This window comes from Cygnus olor, chromosome 4, assembly GCF_009769625.2.
Source record: "Cygnus olor isolate bCygOlo1 chromosome 4, bCygOlo1.pri.v2, whole genome shotgun sequence".
NCBI lineage: Eukaryota > Metazoa > Chordata > Aves > Anseriformes > Anatidae > Cygnus > Cygnus olor.
This window is the reverse complement of record NC_049172.1, coordinates 7,635,698-7,657,744: the sequence shown is the minus strand read 5'-3', so window position 1 is coordinate 7,657,744 and position 22,047 is coordinate 7,635,698. Positions and strand designations below refer to the sequence as shown.

Sequence of the window (22,047 nt, the reverse complement as noted above, 5' to 3'; positions counted from 1 at the left end):
TCAGAGAGGCTTTGGCAATAAAACAATAGCTAGCAGCAGAAATGACAAACACAGATAATGCTCTGTGGTTACAGCTAGACATGCACAGAGGTAGTCTGATAGAAGATTGCTGCTTACTGCTGAAATACGGTTCAGTAATCTTCCAGATTTGCTTTTTTTTTCTGGACACTTACACGTAAGCTCTCCAAAGAGAAACAGCAGTGCAATACTTTAAAGAAAAGCGTATTTTGCTCCAAGCAGCAGGGCAACAACTGAGGAACATTATTTCATTTTATACTGCTAAACAGAACTGAACGTACACTCCTACAGACGCATGCTTTTCCTATCCACTGCAGGTTCCTGTAATGCCTTTTTACCACAGTATTCAGGCTTTTGTTGTTGTTATGGCTGACTTCTGGGCAAAGTTTGGCAGAGATGCACAGCGATCTGGTAGTGGCCAATTCTGTCTTTATCCCATCTTTAGCCTACCGGTCATTCTTGTAACAGATGATGATTGTTTGCCACCTCATCTCTTGCAGGGATGCAATTCCTAAACAGACGACCTGTAAATCCTTTAAAGGTGGGCTTTCTACAAATACAAAGGATTTTTCTCAGCAACGCTACTGCAGTAGTCCAATCTTTACTGCTAAACAGTTGCAATTACTCCTGATATTTCAGCATCCAAATGAAGGAAATTTTTTTTCTTAAACCTATATTCATAATTCAGAGGTATGGTCATGTTTCTGGGCACTTTCTTGGTGGTTTAAACATAAGCATGATCTTTACATGGCAGTGAACACCATGCAAAGCTACATTCTGTTACTTTCCTTCTCGCAGTGGCATCAATCCAGGGCTCTGCTATAGCCCCACAAGGGGAACCAGCAGGACATGTTCCCTGGCTGATCTCCAGCTCGTCTGCTTGCTCTGTTCCCCCACCCTCAATTGCCACTTGAGCACCTGGGTTTTTATTTAACTTTTTCATCCACCACAAGTCAAAAATTTGTTTGGGGTTGTGAAGTGACAAAATCATCATCCATAACCGAGCTAAAATCGGTGATGGTGAAGTTACGAATAAAGTTCCTTTACTTGTGAGGTGGATTTGATTTCAGTCACTAGGATAGCCTGAGACAGGAGTGCGACAGAAAAGACCAATCTCATATTCCTACCACACACCAACTCAGGAGAAAAGCCAAGTGAAACAGCAGGACCTGCTCCTTTCCCCAACAAAGGAGTGGTGGGATCAGCAGTGGCGGTGCCTTCTGCCACACCAACAAACACCAGCTGACCAAGACAGGCCTCTCGGAAGATCTTGCAAACTTGCAGTCACCTTCCTAAAGTATGGGAGCACAGGCAGAAAACCATTTTAAGAGAGATGCCTGAATCCAGTGACAGATTCTCTGTTGTCATGCTGTCTTCCCATGTCCAGAGCCTTCCATCCTACAAGCTGGATCTCACAGAGAGTGCACAAGTAACAGATCTACATTAGCATTTCAGGTGAGCTCCTTTAAAGGGACTCCCCACAAGCTATGCTTCAGTTCACATCAGGTAACAGTCTCAGAGCACACAAACTAGGTTACTTACAAACGAAGACGTGCCCCTGGAATATATAATTCATGTTCTCCGACAACGGCAGGCATTCAGCCCATGGGATCGCAGTAGAACTAGACTGAAGAAAACAGCAGCACACTGCAGGGCAAGAGAGAATGGCTTCAAGCAGAAGCACTACAGACAGCAGCAGTTTTGGAAAGCTGACCCAGTAATGAAAATTCAAGATATCTGGAGTCAGAGACAACTTAGGAGAATAATTGTTCTAGGGAACAAAGAGGTGATAACACTGTGAAAGTACACTTTGGCCCACCAGGGTGAATGTGAAAGAACAGGACTCAACAGTCCTCATGAAAAACAACAACCCAGCAGGCTATTAAAAAGGAGAAACCAACACAAGGAGCATGGGAGAAATCAGAGGAAACAACAACAAAAAAATAAGACAGAAAAAAGTCATTAAACTTCTCTGCTGCAGAATTCCACTTCTGGGGTAAAAAAGAAAAAAAAAAAGCAAATGGTCAGAAAAATAGATTCAGCAATACAAGACCTTCAGAAACATTTCTTCTCTGCAGACCAAGGATTAACCTTCCCACAAGCTTGTCTGTAGGACTTAGAAACACTGGCAAACAGGAACATATGGGAGTGATGGGAAATAAAAGTATTTCCAAATGTATTATTTTAAAATGGAAAAATGTCTACTTTCCTAGTCATAAAATTCATGCCATTTCTCCATGCTGCGCATCTGAATGAGCGTGAAGAACAGAACAATAGCCAGTGAAACATGCCAAATTAATTCCACTCCAGAATTTTGTCTTTGCGAGAGAGAAACAAGGTGGGGGATGTTTACAAAACTTATTTCCTTGATTTTTGTTGGTTTTGCATTTCCACAGCAAACAGTAATAGCAGCAGAACTTTATTTTCCAAGCTTCTAATGAAGGAGAATTAACTGTCTTGTCAAGGCAAGGCAGAGTTCAATATAGGCAAATGACTGGCATAAACACATTTGAGATACAGATTTTTGCCTTTTTCAGGATTAATGGTTACAAGATCTTGGAACACTAATAAACAATTTAAAGGCCTCTTTAGATAATGCATCTTTAGGTACTGAAATTTAAATTAAAGGCAACAGAGAGTATTAATATACCCTTCTGTCCTTCCCAGTCATGTAAAAACCACAGATGCAGTCCTGCGTTAGAAGCAAGAAATATGCTTTGAGTACCCTTCAGCTTGTGAGGACCCACAGGACATGAACAGTGTTTTGCTGTCAGCAACTGTTTTTTTTAGAGGAGCTAAATAATGGACATGCATGAGCAACAGCTATGGAGCGACTGGTGTATCACTCCCTCTTGATGTTTGCCCCTTACTGAGACAGTAAAAAGCAGCAAGAATTCTTTCTTGAAAAAAAGAAAAAAACACTGTAATTTTAATTTGAGGGCAAGGGAGAGACAGATTTGGCCTGACAAACAATGGCTGTCTCTATGTAGGGAGTTTAGCCTGTCCTAGAGCACCAAAGCAGGTCTCAATTACATGTAAAAGTCCAGCTTAAACCTTGAGATCCAGATCTGGAGCTCCTGCTCACCAAGAAAACTGTGCAGACACACAGAAGTACCATACTGGTGCTCCAAATCGCACAGCCTGCCTTCTGAGTTGGAGTATTTTCTAGTTATGCTGATTTAATCAAGAAAAGCCTTCAAACCATATTTATGCACGCGATCAGCCTCTTCCACTTCTCCCTCCTCATTTCGGACAACTTTATAGGGGAACTAAGTCTAATCAACAAATTTTGCAAGGATCTGTACGTTTTTTCCCCACCTTAGCATCTCTACCTTTACAACCTGCTACCTAATGCAGACCCCTAAACTTTTCTCCTAAAAGCTCCCACTCCACAGATGGTCCCATAAGGTGTCAGAAGACAGACGAGCAATTCATCGCTCATTCTCACTGCACTTGCATATAACTCTGCTGCAGGTAGCAGGAGAACCTGGAAGTTTATTTTCCCAAGTACCTACTGGCATCATACCATGAACACTCTCAATAAGCCTTAAGACCACATTATTTAACATAAAACAACCCAGAAGGGAAGTAGACATTTTGTACAATGTTAGTTTATTTTTAAAAAGTCAACAGAAAAAAAATGCTTGAAGTGCTTTAAAAAAAGTCAGTGAAACTTTTTTTCGCCTGCTACTGAGCAAATGTAGCTTAAGTTGCTTGTGCTTACCACAAGCTCTTTAGTACATACTCTTTCTATGCTAACAATGTTCATGCTACTAGTTGGGTGTGGGGGGAAATAAAACCAGCTGCTGTGGATTACTTTTTTTTAATGGTGCAAGCCCAACTGTAGTGTGCCTGAAAACACTGTGAGACTGTGAGCTATATAGTGCATCCATGTATAGATAGCTTTATTCATGCCCCGCGTTTATTGCCCCCCCAGCTCTCTGTCAGGTTCATGACTCAGAATGCTAATTGCCCAGTTTTTGTTTAGGCCTGGCCGCCTGGCTGTCAGGCCAATTCTGCTGCCTGTTTGACAAATGAGCTCTTTCGCCTCCCTGCAAAGGAAGGTCACGAGACTGTACAGTGTGCTTTTTTTTTCTTTTTTCTTTCTTTTTTCTTTAAAACAAAGTTTAAAGGGGAGAATTCAAGCCAACCTAGCTAAAAGAAGCCAGCCACCATATCCACAGATCTACCACAAACAGTTCTTATCCAGCAGCAAATAGGACTTCTGTAAAACGTGGACTACTTCATTACATCCTGCATTTTTAACGTGGCCTTGTACACTACCTTTCTATCTTAAAAAAGATTCTTTGACACAACAAAAGTATATGCAAGATGATGGCCAGGATATGGAGCAACACAGCTGGATATAAAGCCAAATGACTCAAGACAGAAATAAAATCCTCTCCATCGTATCGCCTCACAGTACAGAAGCCCTTCTGAAGATCCAATCCTGCAAAAAACTTACAAATTTATGCTGTACAGTAGTACCACTACGTTCTAAACTGATACAGATTTAGTTCACTGGGACAGCAGCAGTCTCCACAGAATCACAGAACAGCTGAGGCTGGAAGGGACATCAGCTTGTCAACAGAGGTCCTGGCACTGGGCACTGCTAACAAGAGCCTGGCTCCAGCCTCTTTGCACCCTCCCCACCAGGTATTGATAGGCACCCTGAGCCTCCTCTTCTCTAGGCTGAGCAGTCCCAGCTCTCTCAGCTCCAGTTTCTTCATTATCTTCACGGCCCTCTGCTGGTCTCTCTCACAGTGGGGAGCCCAGAACAGGACCCAGCACTCCAGGTGTGGCCTCACCAGCACTGAGTAGAGGGTAGCAATTGTTTGCCTAATGTGGGCCAGGATGCCAGCAGCTAGCTCATGGTCAGCTAGGAGCCCACCAGGATCCACAGGTCCTTTTCTGCAAAGCTGATTTGCTGTCTTACAGTATGCCATTACAACAGACCAGAATGCCCAAGAGACATGCAGCAAGAACAACTCCGCAGGGGCTGTAACTGCTCTGCCCCCCCTGTAGCTCCATGAGGCCTACGGGTATCTGGCACTCGGCCCTACAGTTTCGGGCCATGTACTGTCCCACAGAGAGCTGCATGAAGAAAAGGTCCTGAATTGGCTTGCCACAAGGCCATGCTTCCATAATTCCTGCTACAAAAAAAAAAATCAAGCCTCTCTGTGCTCAAGAGCATTGCAGTTCATCTGTACCTATACCGCATTTTGATTGATGCGACCACAAACTGAAGCAGTACACACTAAGCACCACAGGACAACAGTTGGGGAGGGATGATGCTCATTTTCAAGGAAAGACCTTTGCTTTAGAGCAAGAAACAGCATTTTATTTATTCATTTATACATAAAAACCTACCGCATATGGAGCCTGAGCTGATGCCTATTAAACTGCAATAGGTTTTATTTGCTTGTCTTAAAAACAACATGACATTTTTTCCCTCTTTCAGGATCTGACTACTGAGGGTTTAAGATGACACGATAACAGATGTCCAGATCTCAAGTAAAAACATGAGCTTTGGCTTCTGGTTATTAACAATTATTAACTCAAAGTATTTTTACATGGAAGTGGGGGTGGTTTCACATACAGAAGATATGTAAAACCTAACAAGCCATCTTTCTGCTCGAACAACCTCAAGCTGTAGGGGTGGTGTATTTTAGACTACACAAACTAGACTATAGCTCATTTCCCTTTACATGCTCATTTATTCTAAACAGGAATCATTTGTGTTACCACTGGAACGATACAAAAATGTTAAAAACTTGTCTGGGAAGCCACTCTGAAATAAAGTACTTCTCTGAGGCTTAAACATAGGCATCATAAGCTCTGTGAGTATGCTCAGAGAATTAAATTAAACATGTTTTTACATTTTGCTGAGTGACAGCACACCTTTTCAAGCCTATTCAAGCCATCCAACATGAGCATCATATAGTAGATAAATATACATGTATACACATACATACACATTATATATATAAACACAAACTTGCATATATGGGTGTATACAGTGCAAGTTAGTTAATACCCTATTACTAGCCCTGAGAAATACTATTTGTAATTATCAATAACCAAGGCACATGCACAGAGCAATTAGATTTTAAATCAATAACTCACTTCTGAATCAGCAAAATTTGTCCTGAATTTAAGTGGCAAAACTCCAATGTTTCCAATGTGTTGTTTTGTTCTGCTGCAAGCACCAGTTATGCCTGAAGTGAACATCACTTTGGAACTTACTTTGTTTTCCATTAGAAAAGAAAAACATTATGTAACTAAATATCATAGTACCATTGCTATCAACTATGTCTTATTATTTTCAACTCAATTTTTTAAACGAAGAAGAAAAGGAAACTCCTGGCTTTAATTTTAGCTGATATATTATGGCCAAGCTCTTCATTCAGTAACCCAGTACATACTGACTTGTTTTGTGTATTATGCTTTGGTACTTTATCTTCTTCCCAAGTTCTGCAGCAAGCAAGCTAAAAATTAGGCTCTGGTTCACAAGTGGGTTCTCTCTCCCTGCCCTTATCTCCCCTTCTTCTCACTTCCAAGTTGATTTTACAGTCTTGAAACAGAAAGCCAGTGGGCAACTTCATTTGCATAAGGAAAAACAATTGTTTTGTCTCAGGTCTGGTTTGCTTTTCCTTAAGAGGAACAGCAGCTAGCCTGCCACGTTCAGGCAACGAGGCTGGAGAGGCTTGCTTTCAAGAAGCTGCCCCCTGAGAGGCGCAGGCTCCCTCTCCCTTCCTGGGGCCACGTGCAGCAGGGACACGCTGCCAACACCGCCTTCAGCAGAGCGATCTAGCGCCTGTGCTGCCGTTGGAGCGTGCATGGGTTGAAATGGTTATTTTATGTGCAAGTGTCAGCCATGATTTCTTGCCAAAGCGTTCTCAGGAAAGATGCCAAGGATCTTCCTTTAGGTGAGCCAAGCCAAGGTTTTATTTGACAGAGAAGCTTGATTTTGTTGCAGTAGAAACTGTGTGGACACACAAAATGTGCAGCATACTGCTATTCCAGTATTTCATCAGAAAAAAAGAAATAAGGTGAGTTTGATGCCACATTCAACTTACCTTTTCATTCCATGCCCACAATCCAATGCCAAGAAATGCTATGCCAAGGAACTAAAGGGAAAAAAAAAATATATCAGAATAGGAACTACAAATTTATAGATTTATTTATTTAAACATTCGTATTACCTCATCCTTTATGTTGGATAATCAATTTTATCAGGACTTTGGGAGTTTAGCAAGAGTTTTAAAATATGTATATAGTGTGTGTTTTTTTTGTTTGTTTTTATTTTACAACTCAACCAGTAAAACTGAGGGGACTTTTAAGGTTGCACAGCTCATTCAGGGATGTTCTACATACAAATAGTAGATACAATAAATGTCACTTTTGCAGCATCACACAAATAAGGCTTCTTGGCTTGTCAGACTGCCCCAAGGCAAACTTCACAAGCACGCAACACATTATTTTGCTGTTGTATTATCCACCACCCATACAGAACAACAGTCCTCACACCTCTCACAGACCACTCATTAATAGAAAGGGATTAAAAGAGAGCCCTAAATATACTTTTACTATCAGTTTTAGCAATGTTATCCAGAAACACAGAAAGATGTTTAAACATAATATAACACAGGGGTTGGGGAAGGGGGGGGGGGTGGGGGGATTGACTTCACAGGTCTGAAAGAGTAAGAATTTTTAAAAACTAAAGCCAACATTTACTAACCCTTTTCATACTGAACGTTTCTGTATTTCATAAAGGAATGTATGAAAGACCGTCCTTCCTCCACCAAGGTATTCAAAAGTAGCAAACTCAAAAAAGAAAATGCCTTCCAACAATGACGGAAAGGGGAATAGTATCTAGGTTTGCTACATCCCTGTATTCTCCACTCCACTGAATAATTTAAGTGTATCATTGCCCTCCAAATATTACAGGATTTCCATACAAAATCCACACAAAGGATCTGTGAAACAAGCAGAAAAGGCAGACTCCATCTCTTGACACCACCACTGTATATTTGGCATGATACGGTACCAGTCATCCAGAATACTGAAAAAAATATATACTGGGAGGCTCAGCACATCTCTAAACATCCACCTGTCCAACTTTAATCCCTGGTTTTTTAAACCTAAGTGCTAGCTAAAAAGAAAATTACACACACTCTAATTTCAGGGCATGTAATTGAATGGTGCTTGAACATCAAACTTGTTTTTCCTTGTGGTTTCTGGACAACACAGCGCACAGATTTATTTTGGCACGTAGCACGTTTTCTCTTAAGATCTGTGTAAACAGCTAAGTATCCTAACGATTTTTCTTTGCAAAACAGGACAGAAATGTTTTTCTGTTTAGAAGTGGGAGGAGGCAGGAATATCAACTTTAAAAGCTTTCCCAGAAGTGATTTCACCAGCTTCAAAGCAAGATTCCTTCTTTGTTATCTACACTAACTTTAAGTGGCAATTCTAGCTTCCATACCACAAGAATTTCCATACAGTGTAACTCAGCATCAAGGGGATTATTCTCACTGCAATACCCTGAAGTCCCCCAATACCCCTCATATCTCTGTGATATCTTCTGCAAGCATGCTCTGCCTGCCCAGCACTACTACACCCTGCCAACTCACCCAGAAGCGCATCTATGCTAACTGGAGTGACACTCTCCTTTTTGACTTGAAGAGTCACAACGGCAAATTTAAACAATACTACAAGGCAGCAAGGGATCTGTCACAAGCTTGACTGTATTAAATACAAGGATAACTGAAAATTTTCTTGAATAGAAAAACAGATCAAGAAAGTCTGCAATTTCAGCAGCCTTAATTGTCTATAAAATATAAAAAATGGATTAGAAAGTACAGTCTCCTGTGATACACCACGTTAGCAGGAAAAGGTTATCTTACCTGCATCAGGACTGTTCTTTCTCTGTGGTTGCACAGCTTGCCAGAAGTGTGTATAATCCTTCTGACTGGACTGCTTATTTGAAACTTGACAAGATTAAGCTGCACAAGTTTCCAAATCACTTTCAGACAAATGCAGTTAAGTTCTCTCTCTTTTTTTTTTTTTTTTTTTTTGCCATATCAAGCTCCTTTCCTTCTTTCTTACACAGGCAAAAGTAGCAAGGACAAAGGAACAGGAGTGGGGTAAAAGAAAAGTTATTTTAAAAAAAATCCATAAATGCATTTGGAAGCGGCGAATTTTCACTTCTAGAGAGATACAAAGCACTATGTTTTGCAAGGAGCTTAATACAGTTTTGAACAGAGTGAGCATAGAAAAATAAAAAAGAATTTGATCAGTGCACACATATGTAACTTAACAGCCATACACATCAGCCGCAAGTCTGTCTCAGATCTACCAACTTTATTAAATTTAATCCAGTTAAGTGTCCTTATTCTTCACCAGATGTTGAGAGATACAGGGATAAGGTATTACCTCATGGGTTGCAGAAGGTAACTTACAGTAGACTATACGGGTCTCAAGCCAGACTGATCTCATTACTCAACCTGTAAACTGAGAGGAGAATGTACAATACTAAGCTGAAGCACCTAAAAAAACTGAGATTGTCAAGCTTCTGGCAAGCCTGTTAACAAAACCCAGGAAATTGATTCTCTTGAAAACTCTCCGAGAGAACTCACAGAATTACTTGCTGCTCTGTCCTCTTCATATTCCAAAACAGAAATCTCTGTCCAGTTGCCTTTTGAGCAGCTGGTGAAAAAGGAACAATGGTCAAGACCCATTAGGAGAAGAAAGGGTTTGGGATGGAAACATGAAACGGGATGCTGTACAAGTCAAACACTTACTGGCATTCAGAATACAGGATTAGATAAATTAATAGAGGATCCACAGCTAACGAAGAGTGACTTTGACATAGCTTCTGGCTCAGAAAGTTTTTAAACCATTGATTATCAGGAGAAAATAAGCAGGAAGAGATCACTGTATTGATGCTTTGTTGCTTGAACACCTCCTTCCCTAGCCAAACTCTACTTGCACCATTTAAGTCAAGATAGTGAGCTAGACATGCCGCCAACCTAACCCCCTAGGATCACTCCCAAGCAATGCCCACCCCTCCACAAACAGCCTGCTGCAGGGTGAAGCTCTGAGGAATGCTCTCAGTAATCCCCTCTGGCACGAGAGAGATGTTCGCCAGGAGACTTGCACCTCTCCCCAGGATTAACTCCGGCATCTCTTGACAATTATGAAAAACTTTTGTGTAGCCTAAGAGAAGTAGAAAGTCCTTAGCAAAAATGCAGAGGGATTTTTGCTGTTAGAACCAGAGGTAAAGCAGGATGTATATCCTGCTTATCCTGTAATCCTTCTGCAGATGGCTCCGAGAAGGTCTTACTCTGCTTGCTTGTAACCAGAAGGAAAACTTCTTCACATCCTAAGCACGTGGGGAGAGGATGACACGTATCCACATCTTCTCAGTTAAGTCTGGAAAATTTCATTCACATCCTTTAAATTATTCCAATGAGTAATAAAAAGGTGGAAGTTGGCCTCATTATCTACAAAACACTATACAGACAAAGATGGCCTCAATTCTCCACAGACATCTAGTAAGACCATTTCGCCTGACTGTAAATGGTCACCAGATCTGGGACAGAGCTCGTAAAATCGTGATTTTTTTTTTAAACAGCAATTTGCAAAAAAACATTAAAATATTCCTCCAGAGTATTACAGCATTACAAAAAACTTGCATAATAGTACTTCCTGAGCAATAGGCTTTCAGTCTGTAAACATCAAATAAATGTGTTTAGATTTCTCTTCTATAAAGAGTGTAGGTATTTAAGAGCAGAAAGTGTAGCAATACTTGTGCTGTTGCCCTACTTACAAAGTTTATGTGCAGTTTTCAGAAGTGGATTGATCGATAAGTGTTTCAAGCTGCATATATCTTATTCCCAGTCTTGCCTGCATGGCAGTAAATGATTCTTTGTTGCTAGGGATACAGAACGGCATTTCATCTAAAGGATGCTGAGGTAAATAGCAATGTAAATACTAGATAAAATTTTAGAGGGAGATGAGCTTAAGCAGAGCAATCAGGCGGTACTTCATATACTGAATTTTTCATTCCAGCTGACATTCTTAAGTAACCTGGCACCGGGTTTCAACCAAAAGCCCGACAGCTGCAGACCAAGCAGCAAAAAGGTCTGTTAACATGCCATGTGCATAAACCAGCGTATGTCCGTATGTGAATGTGTTAGCAAAGAGTTGAGAGGGGAAGTACTACGGCACAGCTGCCTGAGATTTACCTTCACCACATCATTACAAACGCACTAGCAGGAACATGTCAAACTTGTGAAAGTTCAGAACCAGAACTTCCTCACGATTGCGTTTTTTTTCTTATTATCATGTTTTTAAGCCCTGTGTTGAGGCAGCACGTAGATCTGCCAGCTGCCCCAGCTGTCCCAAGAGCCACGCGCAGCATTAGTGAGGAGGCTCAGGATCCTACAGTCGGTTCGGCGCCACTTCCCTGCAATATCCTGCAGCGATCCACACAGCAAGACCTCCTCCTGCGTGACTCAAGCCAGCACAGCGAGGGAAAGCAGCGTACACTATTTTACTGACAAACGCAGCAGCGATTGGGACAACACAAAGAGTAATATTTCACATCCTGAAATGTAAGCAGGGAAATACAGGGCTTCGGAGCCCTTCAAGTATATAAAAGCAGCACTGACAAGTTCCTAAACGGCTCTAAAACTCCAGTGAATAATTTTTCCCTAAGCACTTCCTCTGCAGCAGTCTGTGTTCAGATCCACCCATAGATACTTTGAAGTCAGAATACTCACTGTTTTCTTTACAGGATTTTGTACCAAATCAGTCTTTTGGCTTTTCAACAGAGGGCAAAAAGGAGATTAATGCCTGTGTCAGCACAAGGCATTTACTGTTGTTTGTTTTTAAGAAGCTCTGACAGAGAAAAGGTACCAACACTGAAATTAAAGTTTCATACAGATTTCTTGTGCTCTTCACGCCACTGATGTGCACCCTGCTTTTAATATATCAATCTATATTCTTTTAAACAAATTAAGTAAGATACCCTCTCAATTCTCTTCTCAACAACACAGCTTTTGCCAGGACCAGTATCACAGAGGAAGAAGACACCAGAAGTCTGCTCTGTTCCTTTTTCCCTCCTCTCCAGTTCCAGCAATGTTTCCATTCCCAACACAAACGGGTACAGCATTTCATTTTCAGGTGGCTAAACACACACTGTGACTATGGGAAAGGCAAACTGCTCAAAACATACGTACATGCTGACATATTTATGTTAATGTTTACAAAGAATGTGCTCACCTAAAGCCCATTTCTTGTTTGCTTTGAGACATTACCAGCAAGAAAACTCAATGTACTACAGTTGGTGAATGAAGATGCTGCGTAGGTGACTAATTACCATTTTGGTTCAAAGCGACATTCAGATATAGACTGAACATAGATTAAAAGACGTCAAATTCCTTTCCTTTTTATGTTCAGCTTTTAAAAATACATTAAACTACATTTCACAGACTACTGTCCCTGTGATACCTGTTTCCTCCCAATGCAAAACGCATACACGGAGAAGAAATAAATCCCAGTTTTCACACATTTTTTTGCTCAGCTGTATCGGAGACATAACTGATTTTATAGAATCCCCCAAAGTAGAAAACCAGACCTGAGAACACAGAGAGAAAAGCTGTCTGCTCCATCTCGCACAACTCTTAACATGATGCTTTCTAATGAAGAATTAAGCTTGTACAGACCCCACTTTTCAATGCAAGGTACTGGAACTGTTAATGTATTTATTATTTGCACCAGTATGGGGTTTTCCGTTTTGTTTGTTTTAAAAGTAAGCCAGATATACCTCACCCTCCCAAACGCAAAGACATTTGCTATTATTTTTCTTATTGCCTTCTCCAGTTCTTTAATTGCAAAAGCAAGACATCTGCTTTGTGTTACAGTTGCTCTATGTATTTATTTTATTGCTTTCTGGTGGTGCAATTGTAAGTACTGCCAATCAGCTTGAAGCAAGAGTCCCTAAAGACTGAAGTCCCTCTCCTCTTGTCCACAGAAATTGATATACTGGAAAACAGAAAAAAAGGAGGATGAATTAGACTCAATTTCCCCTGCTCCAACTTTTGGAATAACAACTCCCCTCAAGCCTAGATAAACTAAATTTAACTCTTTCCAAGTTCCAGTGAGGCTCTCCAAACTGAGGTCCTACGTGGGAAGGCTGAGAAACTGCTGCACGCACCTTGCCGTGGGCCTCTTCCCTGGCTTTGCTTCAGAGCTGCACAAAGTACCCGGTGGGCCTCTGCTCCTCCTGCCCAGCCCTGTTCTTGCAGCCATACCACCTCCACCCCTGGCCCAGGGCAGGTCCAGCTCTGAACCAGAAACTCCCTAATGGCAAATACAGACATACGTGGCCTTTGTGAATACATGAAATAAATCAATTGCTGATAGTCACTGCAGTGAGTGTTGAGGGAAGGAGGGAAGAAGGGGATAGATACGGGAGGGGATGTGGTAGGCGTTATGTGACGGCACAGCAACTGCTCACTTTCCAAAGATGCAGCCAGGCGCGCAGAGACCTGTGCTACTTTTGTAACATGAAACAAAAGCGTAACCTCAAAAGCTGTACCAGCTGTGTGCATGCATGTCTGTACATCCCTTGGGTTTTCAGAGAGATGCGGGGAAAGGAAATAAAGCCAAAACACTATAGACAGGTATCAAAGTTATCTTCCAAGATCCAGAAACAATTACTATGAGCCATCCGGATACACAAGGGGCTGTGAAGTTCTTTATGGTTTTGAACCCTGTAGCCCATGCAATAGAGGGACACAGCCAATTGGTAGCGTTTTTAGCCGCCGTCAACCCTCAACATTTCCCCTGTACTACACTGTAACTGCCCAGAATTAAAAATTACTGATTAAATATTAAGCATGGTTCTGTAGACTTCCCAGTGCAGCTTTTGGAGGCACAGATGGTCTGTGGACCAGAGCTCTGAAAAATCCTGTTCCAGACAAATAAGGTAATCTAACCTGGCAGTTTCTCCTGTAGTGAACTGCTTCTTACTAAATCTAGAAGCTACCGCATGTGCCCTTGATGTATTTGGTTATTCACCAATTTAAGTCAAATTTTTACTTTATGTCAAAATTAAACAAAGTTTTTTTAGATACTTTTATACTACAGGATAGCTTTCTATTTTCCACTTAAGGTAAAATTTGCAGAAGTAGACATCAATTTGTCATTTCTGCAATAGCATTACTTGGCAGGGGGTAGAGCAAACAAACTTGTGATTTCAAATTCTTTTCAAACAGAAGCACCGTGGAACAAACAGGAGGCAACAAATGGTCACAGCGCTGTTTACCTGAAGGTTTTATTCCTCGGCAAAAGTTCCACAGTTTGGCAGTCAACAAAAGCAGCCGTAAAACAGCTGCTTGTCTAACTGAAACAGGCTGCTGACCCTTTGTCTTGTTTCCAGACAGCATCAAAAGCACCTCTATTATTCATCATTCTCCACAGAGGAATTGGGGGCTTGACTAAACATGTAGAGAAAATGCTCTTCGCTTCTGCAAGGTGCCCCTTCAAATCACGGTTGCTTAACACGATGCGGCGCTCTGGGGAGGTTCTGCTCCTGGCACCTGTGCTAGACTTGTTTTGGAGACTATACAGTGCTATCACTGCCATTTAATTTGAAGGCATTACATTTGCTTTAAGAATAAATGTGTTGAAGAAACAGAACTATGTTGTAAGATTTCCAACTTACTATGAAATAATCTGTTCTCATACAGTATCATCCCAACCAACAGCATAAGCAGTATCTTCTAGGTCACATAAAAGATTCATATGTTAAGTACGATCTTTTATTCCTGATTTCATTGTCACTTTGAACTACGTTATTTCCACAAACTCTAATTCCTGATGACTGCATTGCCTTTACCTCCTGTAAGGCTTCCAGCTTGCACAAATGCTAATAGCTAATTCCTCCTGTTGAGGCATATCAGGGGGGGGGAAAAAAAAAAAAGCATTACAAAATCTCTTCGAGGGATGTGGAAACGTAGTTGTAGTACATACAGATGGCTCACTAAGAGCAAAGCTATAAAAAGGAAGTGACGCTGCCTTACTAAGACCCTCCTGCCGCAGAGCTGTGCTCTTGCGGTCAGTCCTTGCCCACCGCTCCTCCATGATGGAGGAGGCATGCTGGCACCGCGAGGGTGGCGTGCAGCGCGCACGTGCCCGCCAGACAAGCTCATTTTCACCCTCACCTGTTAGAGCAAAGCTGCTGCTTGTATGATCCCAGCTTTACCTGCATAGTCATTACCAAGGAGGACAGTGCCACAAGATCATTTTTAAGAAAGCCGTGGAAGCACTAGAATTAGCTTAGAAATCAAGTCTTTATGTCATATGTCAGTTTCCAAACAGGGTCTCTCATGAAATAAATAAATAAACACACGGCAACTGGATTTGCTTTGGCTTTCTGCATTCACCCATCATTTTAACTTAGTGCCAGAGTGCAATTCCTCCTTACACGGGAAATTGATTTCCTTACTTCCTGCTCAGCCCCAGAAGGATTTCCAGGCAGAAGGTATATCAGAGCACAAAGCAGCTTCTTAATAGGAAAAAAGAATCCTGGGCAAGTTTTCATGCTTGTTTCGGCACTGCTTTAAAAGAAAACACACAGTTTTTAGCATTGGGTGCCACAGAAAATCAGTTTCCCATGGAACATTTGTCCTACGCAGAATCTCAAGCGGGACCTCTGCAACCCACAGGGTCGCAACGCAAGCCTTCCAGGCAAAAGCTGATATGTTTGGCTCATTTGGTTCAAAGTTAATATGACTCTGGAGAACTCTGCCTTTAAGAGTCCCATGAGACCTTGTTGAACAGTGCTGCTTTGGGCACACTGCATGACAGTGACATGTTAGGGCACAAACTGAATAAAAACAGCAGACCTCTGTCAGACTGAGGGGCTCCAAAGGCCTCCTGAGTACCCCAACTGCAGACTTCTCACCCCTAATATTCAAGTCAAGGCTAGAAGGAGATGAGGCAACCTGTGCTCTAACGACCCGTGATGGAAGTAGAAACACGCACACACACACAACAAAATCTTCCTCAACATTGCTTAAAAGACTTCATCTCCTTAAGGAGTAACTCCACACTACAAATACAAGTTTATTCTAGTGGCGCTTTTATATAGCGAAGATGCACCTCAGCTGTTAGCCAGAGACAATTAATTCCAGCTAAAAACACCAACGTAAAGAAGGCAGTCTGGTAGGGCCGGGGTAAAAATTTGAGCACAAATGGAGAATGCGTGCAGCATTACACTGCTAACCCAGAGCTCAACACCTCCCTGCCTGCTCTGCAATTTGACGCCAAGTTAGCTGAGAAAATAAACATTTTGCAGCACAATAGCACTAGTCTAACACTGCAGAGAAAAAACAGCTTAGTATCTTAAAAACATTACTGCAGCTTTACCCAAAGGCAACAATTTTGGTTTTACTTTCCAGCCACTAACCGTGACAAACGCACAGGCAGCAGGAGAGGAGACAACCTGAAAGGCAGCAGCATGCTTTCCCAGAAAGGGATTTGGAGAGAAAACCACTCTTAACATAGTTTCTCCAGCTTTCAGCCCTGCTTTTGTTTAAGAGCACATATATTTAGAAGCCACTTCCAAACTCTCAAGAAGTAAATGCAAAGAACAAAAATGTCACTGAGCAAGGAAAAGCAACATCAAACAACTTTTTCCTGTTCCTTATAAAAAACAACTGAATTTGTGTCTTGACTAATATGCCCAAGAAAATGCAGAACAGTGCTTGCTTTCTCTTCCATTTCAGACGTTTCTCTTCCATTTCAAAACACTTCAGAATGGGAAGTTTCCCCCTTAATCTGTATCTTAGTACATCCACTACAAAGTAAGAAGTCTTTTAGAACATAAATTATTTTCCTTTTTGTTTTGATTTAGTTTTTGTTCGGTTGTTTTTTCCCCTCATATTTTTAGATACTTATTCACTTGAACCGAAACGTCAGGAGACAGGAAGAGACCTTCAAATCTGGTCCTTCCCTGCGGCACAAACATTGCAATTAATCTGTCTTAGGCTACACAGAGGAAGAGCGAGAGAAAAAAAGGTCTTGGGCGACGCACAATTGGTGACAAACTGTCACCACCACTGCACAACTATCAGCAAGAATCCTTCCCCAATACCTCATGTCCTCCTCGTAGTGAAGAAAGGTGACCACAAACAAACTGGAGCAATAGGAGGGCTGAACATATGGGCCGTACAGATGGAATGGAGTTTAACTATCCACACACAGTATCGTATACTTCAGAAGTAAGAAAATATCTGCTCTAAGCTGAAAACTTGTTCACTGGAAAGATGACAGAAAACGGCCATGGAATTCTGTGCATCTGTCTGCAAGCTAGCAAGGTGATGCGATGTGAAAAACGGCAAAACAAGATTTTATGACATTTAAAAAAACATTCTCAGAAAAAAATATAATTGCTTTCTAGAAATTTTCCTCATTCCGCTAAGTCTACAAAGGTCTAAAGTAGCCAGCACCACTGAAAGTGTTTGGTATGGCTGCAGCCCACCAAATATCTGCAGGCTCTTCTTTCAAATGTCACATCAACGCTGGCACCGGCAGCGTCCAGCTGTTCAGGTTACTGTGTGCACTACAGCTCCTGTAGGAGACCCCGCTGTGCCCTGTCAGCATGCAGAAATGAACCCGGGCTCTCGAGACATGTGGACATGGGCCCATAACACTTAGGATGTAGCTGGACTCGATTGCGTAAAACTGTGGGTTTGTTAATTGTGCATTAACCTACACAATGCTAAGGACACGGGGCATCCCGGTGAGCATACATTTAAATGCAAACACACCAAAGCACACAAGATAACCCCACTCTCTCTCTTTCCCTTGTCTGTTTTTAAATTAGGCAGCATGTCCTCAACAGCCCCTTGTGCGACTTGGGGCCCCCTCACTCCTCTAACCCCAGCATTCTTGGTGCTGGCAGTTCTCTTTTCAGAATTTGACTTTTCATTCTGATTATACCCAGTCGGAATCTGATTCATCCAACACCGGCAGATCACCCGGCTTGTTTCATACAAACAGCAGGTGCAGGGTTTTCTAGGATTGGGCCCATCATTGCTTCGCCCCAGACACAAAGTCACTCCCGTGGACGCTCTTTGATCCAAACTTTCATTCACCGATCTGCTGCCAGCCCTTTCCACCTGGCCAAAACCACCTCCAGCTTCAGGTGGGGTTCCTCGGTGTGTGTCATTTAGATGTACCTCCATCCAAGTCTTGGATCGATTCCATGATACCTGGCAAAGAAAGTACTGACCCGTGTCCAGGCAGGGAGCATGGAAGGGACCCAGGGGATTGCAGCTGTGGTTTCGGCCCTGACTCGCTCTTCTGGCTGCACTCATGTGGCCTGTGCTTGATTTCGGTCACCGCCAAATAGGAACAAGCAACTGCAGGGTGCTGCCTGACCCTCTACCCTGATGCACCAAATCGCACTGTACTCCACAGCAGCCACCCTGAGGGCACTGGAAAGGGAGAGAAAGGAGAGCAGTGTGTGCGTGAGGACAGACGTCACCGATAGCTTTTAGCCTTGCCTTCAGTTCATGCAATAATTAGCGCTGCCATCTCTTGCCTCGGAGCAGGAGGGAAAACTAGTTGTGTGTGTAAGGGATATGCCCCAAATTCAGGAGCGGGGTTATTTCCCTGGCCTGCCACTGTAGTCGATACGTATGATGTTTATGTAACGATGCAGGACAACGAATCCGTGGCGTAGCTTTCCACGCCAGCAGTTTGGTCTGTCGCTGCCTCGCTCAGCGCTCCTACTCGTGCCTCTCCTACACAGCTCCAGGCAAGCCGAGCGTCCCCCAGGATGCGCTAGAGGGACTTAGAAGCCCCGTTTGGTGAAGTGAGCCCCTGCGCTCCCCACCGCCACGTCTGTGCACAAACAAAGAGCTCATGATCAGACGCGAGGCCATGTGGAGGCTGGAGCTGTGAAAGCAGCAGCAGAAGGAGAAAGCCCACACTCTGCAATGCTTCCAGTGACTAAGAGAGATTGGGTTTGGCTGCTGGCTAGGCCAACTGTCTGTTCCCGTAAGACACCGCATCTATCATCAACCTAGAGGTATACAACAGAACCAAAGATGTTTGAAAAAATATATTCTTTTTTAGATGTTGGAAAAAGCGTGGAAGAAATCTGGCTTCATTAGTTCTCCAGGCAAAGTGCATACAATGATCACATTAAACTCTGGCGTAATTCTCCAGGTTTTCCCTTCTGACTGTAATTGCAGCTGAGAAATGCTAGAAGCTTTTGAAAAACCTCCCCCAATTACTGCTAAAGTCCAGGGTACCCAGCTTAGAAGAACTTTCTTATTAACATAAATGTAGTTAAATTGGGAAGTAGAAACAAACACATAGTGGTAAACCAGTAAGTTGTTCTTTATTCTGAAGCCACCCGTTTGTATCACAGAGTCAGTAAGCTAAAAATAGAGCCACAGGATTTGAAGCCACCTGCTGCATCTCCTCTTTAAAAATATTTTCTTCAGAAAGCCAAATTTTGATTGGAACATTTACCACCCTTCCCAGATCTTCTGCTTTGCCACTTTACACTACAAGCAATCAGTTTTGCAGCTTAAAGGGTTTCACCTCCCAGAATAGCTACCTATATTTTTGCATTCTTTCACAGAATGCATTAGTCCAATTTACTTCAAATGGTTACCTCCTTACAAAACAAAGGCATCTTACAGATCTCACCTTTCCTGGAGAGGGGAAAAAAAAAAAAAAAAAACACAAACCAACAATGTAACATTTACAGAGTTCACTCTTTTCATCAGTTTAAGGATTTCCTTGATACTCACCTCCCAGTAAATATAAAATAATTGGATCCGGTTTGAGTCCTAAGAATATACTCATATATAAAACACATTGATTTCCTTCTAAGCACAACTTCACCGATCAATATAACAACAACTTAAGCAGGGACCCTGGTAATCTTCCTACTTCTGTCATATGAATCAACAGTAACTGTGGGAAAAAAAAAAAGAAAAAACAAGGACCCCAAGCTCCCAGATAGCTTGTTCTATACATTGGAACAAACAGTAAAGAAAATGTATTTTGACTAATTCACCACATTGCTATGCAAGTTTTCCGTAAGTCAGGGCTGAAAGCACTGGAGGTTTGTGCCAAGATAACACGACAGCAACTCTGTGGGTCAATCTCACCTGACAGAAGCAATACAATTAAGAGCTCAGCTTAAGCTTGGGGATATACTTTCTACTTAATTCACTCTTCCAAATCCTGTCACCAAGGACTTCCCCGGTACCCAGTCACTCCACTATTCCAGAAATACACAGGAAAAGCAATAATACAGACAACAAACCTATCACGCGTACACATTCATATATACACACACTTGAAAATTTGTACAATAGTTCTCTTCTCCCGTACAGTCTTGTAAGTTAATGCACAATATTAGTAAATCCAAAAATGGGGAAAAAAAAAAACAACTGGCACATTTTTGTTATAATATTTTTTTTCATATTGATCAGAATATTTTTCTGGCTCCAAAAGAGAAAATATAATCAGGAACTATTAAAAAAAAAATCCTGTACCTCAGACTTGCATTTTCCCTCCCTTCCCTTTTTTCCTTTTTCTTTAAAGGGCGTTTTTGTAGGTCTGACTCCTTTCTAATATTTATACTGTAGTTAAACTCAAATTGGTTTGTTTTCCTGTGCTCAGTGAACTTGAAAATTGCCCATCTGAAGAAGTCCCCTTGGCACTACAGTAAGCAACTGCTATTCTTAGCACTCTCTCACAACACGGAGCATAGAAAGCTGCACGATAAGCATGCAGGTAAGTTCTCGCTACCTCATTTCAGAGTGGAAGTGAACGCGACACCCTGTCACAGCACGCAAAATGAAATTCAAATTAACACTGAAAAAGATCTGTTTTTAAAATGGAGGTGGTCTGTGGCCAACAAGTGACCTCTAAAATGCCAGGAACCAGGGCCTGCTCCTCAAGAAACGATGGGCTTCCATTTCTCCATGCCTCTGGCAAGACACCAGCACGCAGGCTCCCAGCTGCTGGTCCTGAGCAGCTCGATCGGCTTCATGCCCTGCAGGACGTCTGCCAGTCCCACAGCATGACCGTGGATGCCCTTCGTTTTCTGAGCTGTTTCAGTTCTCTGCATGAGCAACCAGTGCCCTCCAGACTTCGTATGCAGTGTAGTCCTTCTTATCAATTAGAAATTATAAAATATTTTTTAAAGTATCCTTATGTCACAATTTCAGCTTTTAGTTTTGTTTTGTTTTTTTTTACCCTGAATTTGCAGATTAGAAACTGCAAACTGTCATGTTATCAAGCTTGATAATTTAACCAGTAGTTCCTCATCTATCCCTCCCACACCTTTAAAACGAGGCACTGAGGAAGTCCTTCTATATAAATTTTCACATCGTAGAAAGACAGCTATTTTTAATATCTTTAACTTAACAAGGCTACTGCTATTTGTTTTGCATAGGAAATAAAAATCCTGAAGTAAAATTCTTTCACCCCAAGATCCAATACCTTCTCCAAAAAAAGAAGTGCCAAAAATGTTTATACGCAAGCAACCTCGTGTCCTCCATCACCTCACCATTTAGGCAGCAGCAAGTTTTGCCAGAAGCATGTGAACCAGCTCAAAGCCACCAACGTTTTACTCAAGACAAATTATCCCTGATCCACTTCTCAGAGACCACTCTTTGAACACGCGCTGTCAATGGAAGTGAGTTTATTTGTGCTGTGTGACATTTCCTCACAATTGCTCAAATCCATTCCATGAAATGAAGGCTGCAACCTGGATAATAATTAATAAGGATCAGGAAATGTCCAATGAATTAGTAAGGGGAATTCTTCGTTTTGAATTACTGCTGAGTGAATAGAGTACACTGTTACATCAAATTACAAAAAAAATTAACACTCATTTCAGTGAAATTGCATAGTGTGGCTTTTTAATCCCACAGAGTGTCTACAAAAAGGGATTAGGAGCAATAGATTGGTGCCATTATA

General features: G+C 41.9%; 1 protein-coding gene across 2 annotated transcripts in view; it reads right to left on the bottom strand.

Moving 5' to 3' along the window:
* TSPAN5 (tetraspanin 5) overlaps positions 1-22,047 on the bottom strand; it is an 83,927-nt gene that overhangs the window by 16,178 nt on the left and 45,702 nt on the right. The window contains exon 2 of one of the 2 annotated variants that reach the window (XM_040556719.1): positions 7,098-7,148. The exons of the other annotated variant lie outside the window; for it this stretch is intronic. Coding sequence (XP_040412653.1) covers positions 7,098-7,148 — 51 coding nt within the window. The remainder of the gene's footprint in view (positions 1-7,097; positions 7,149-22,047) is intronic. 2 annotated transcript variants of the gene reach the window in all.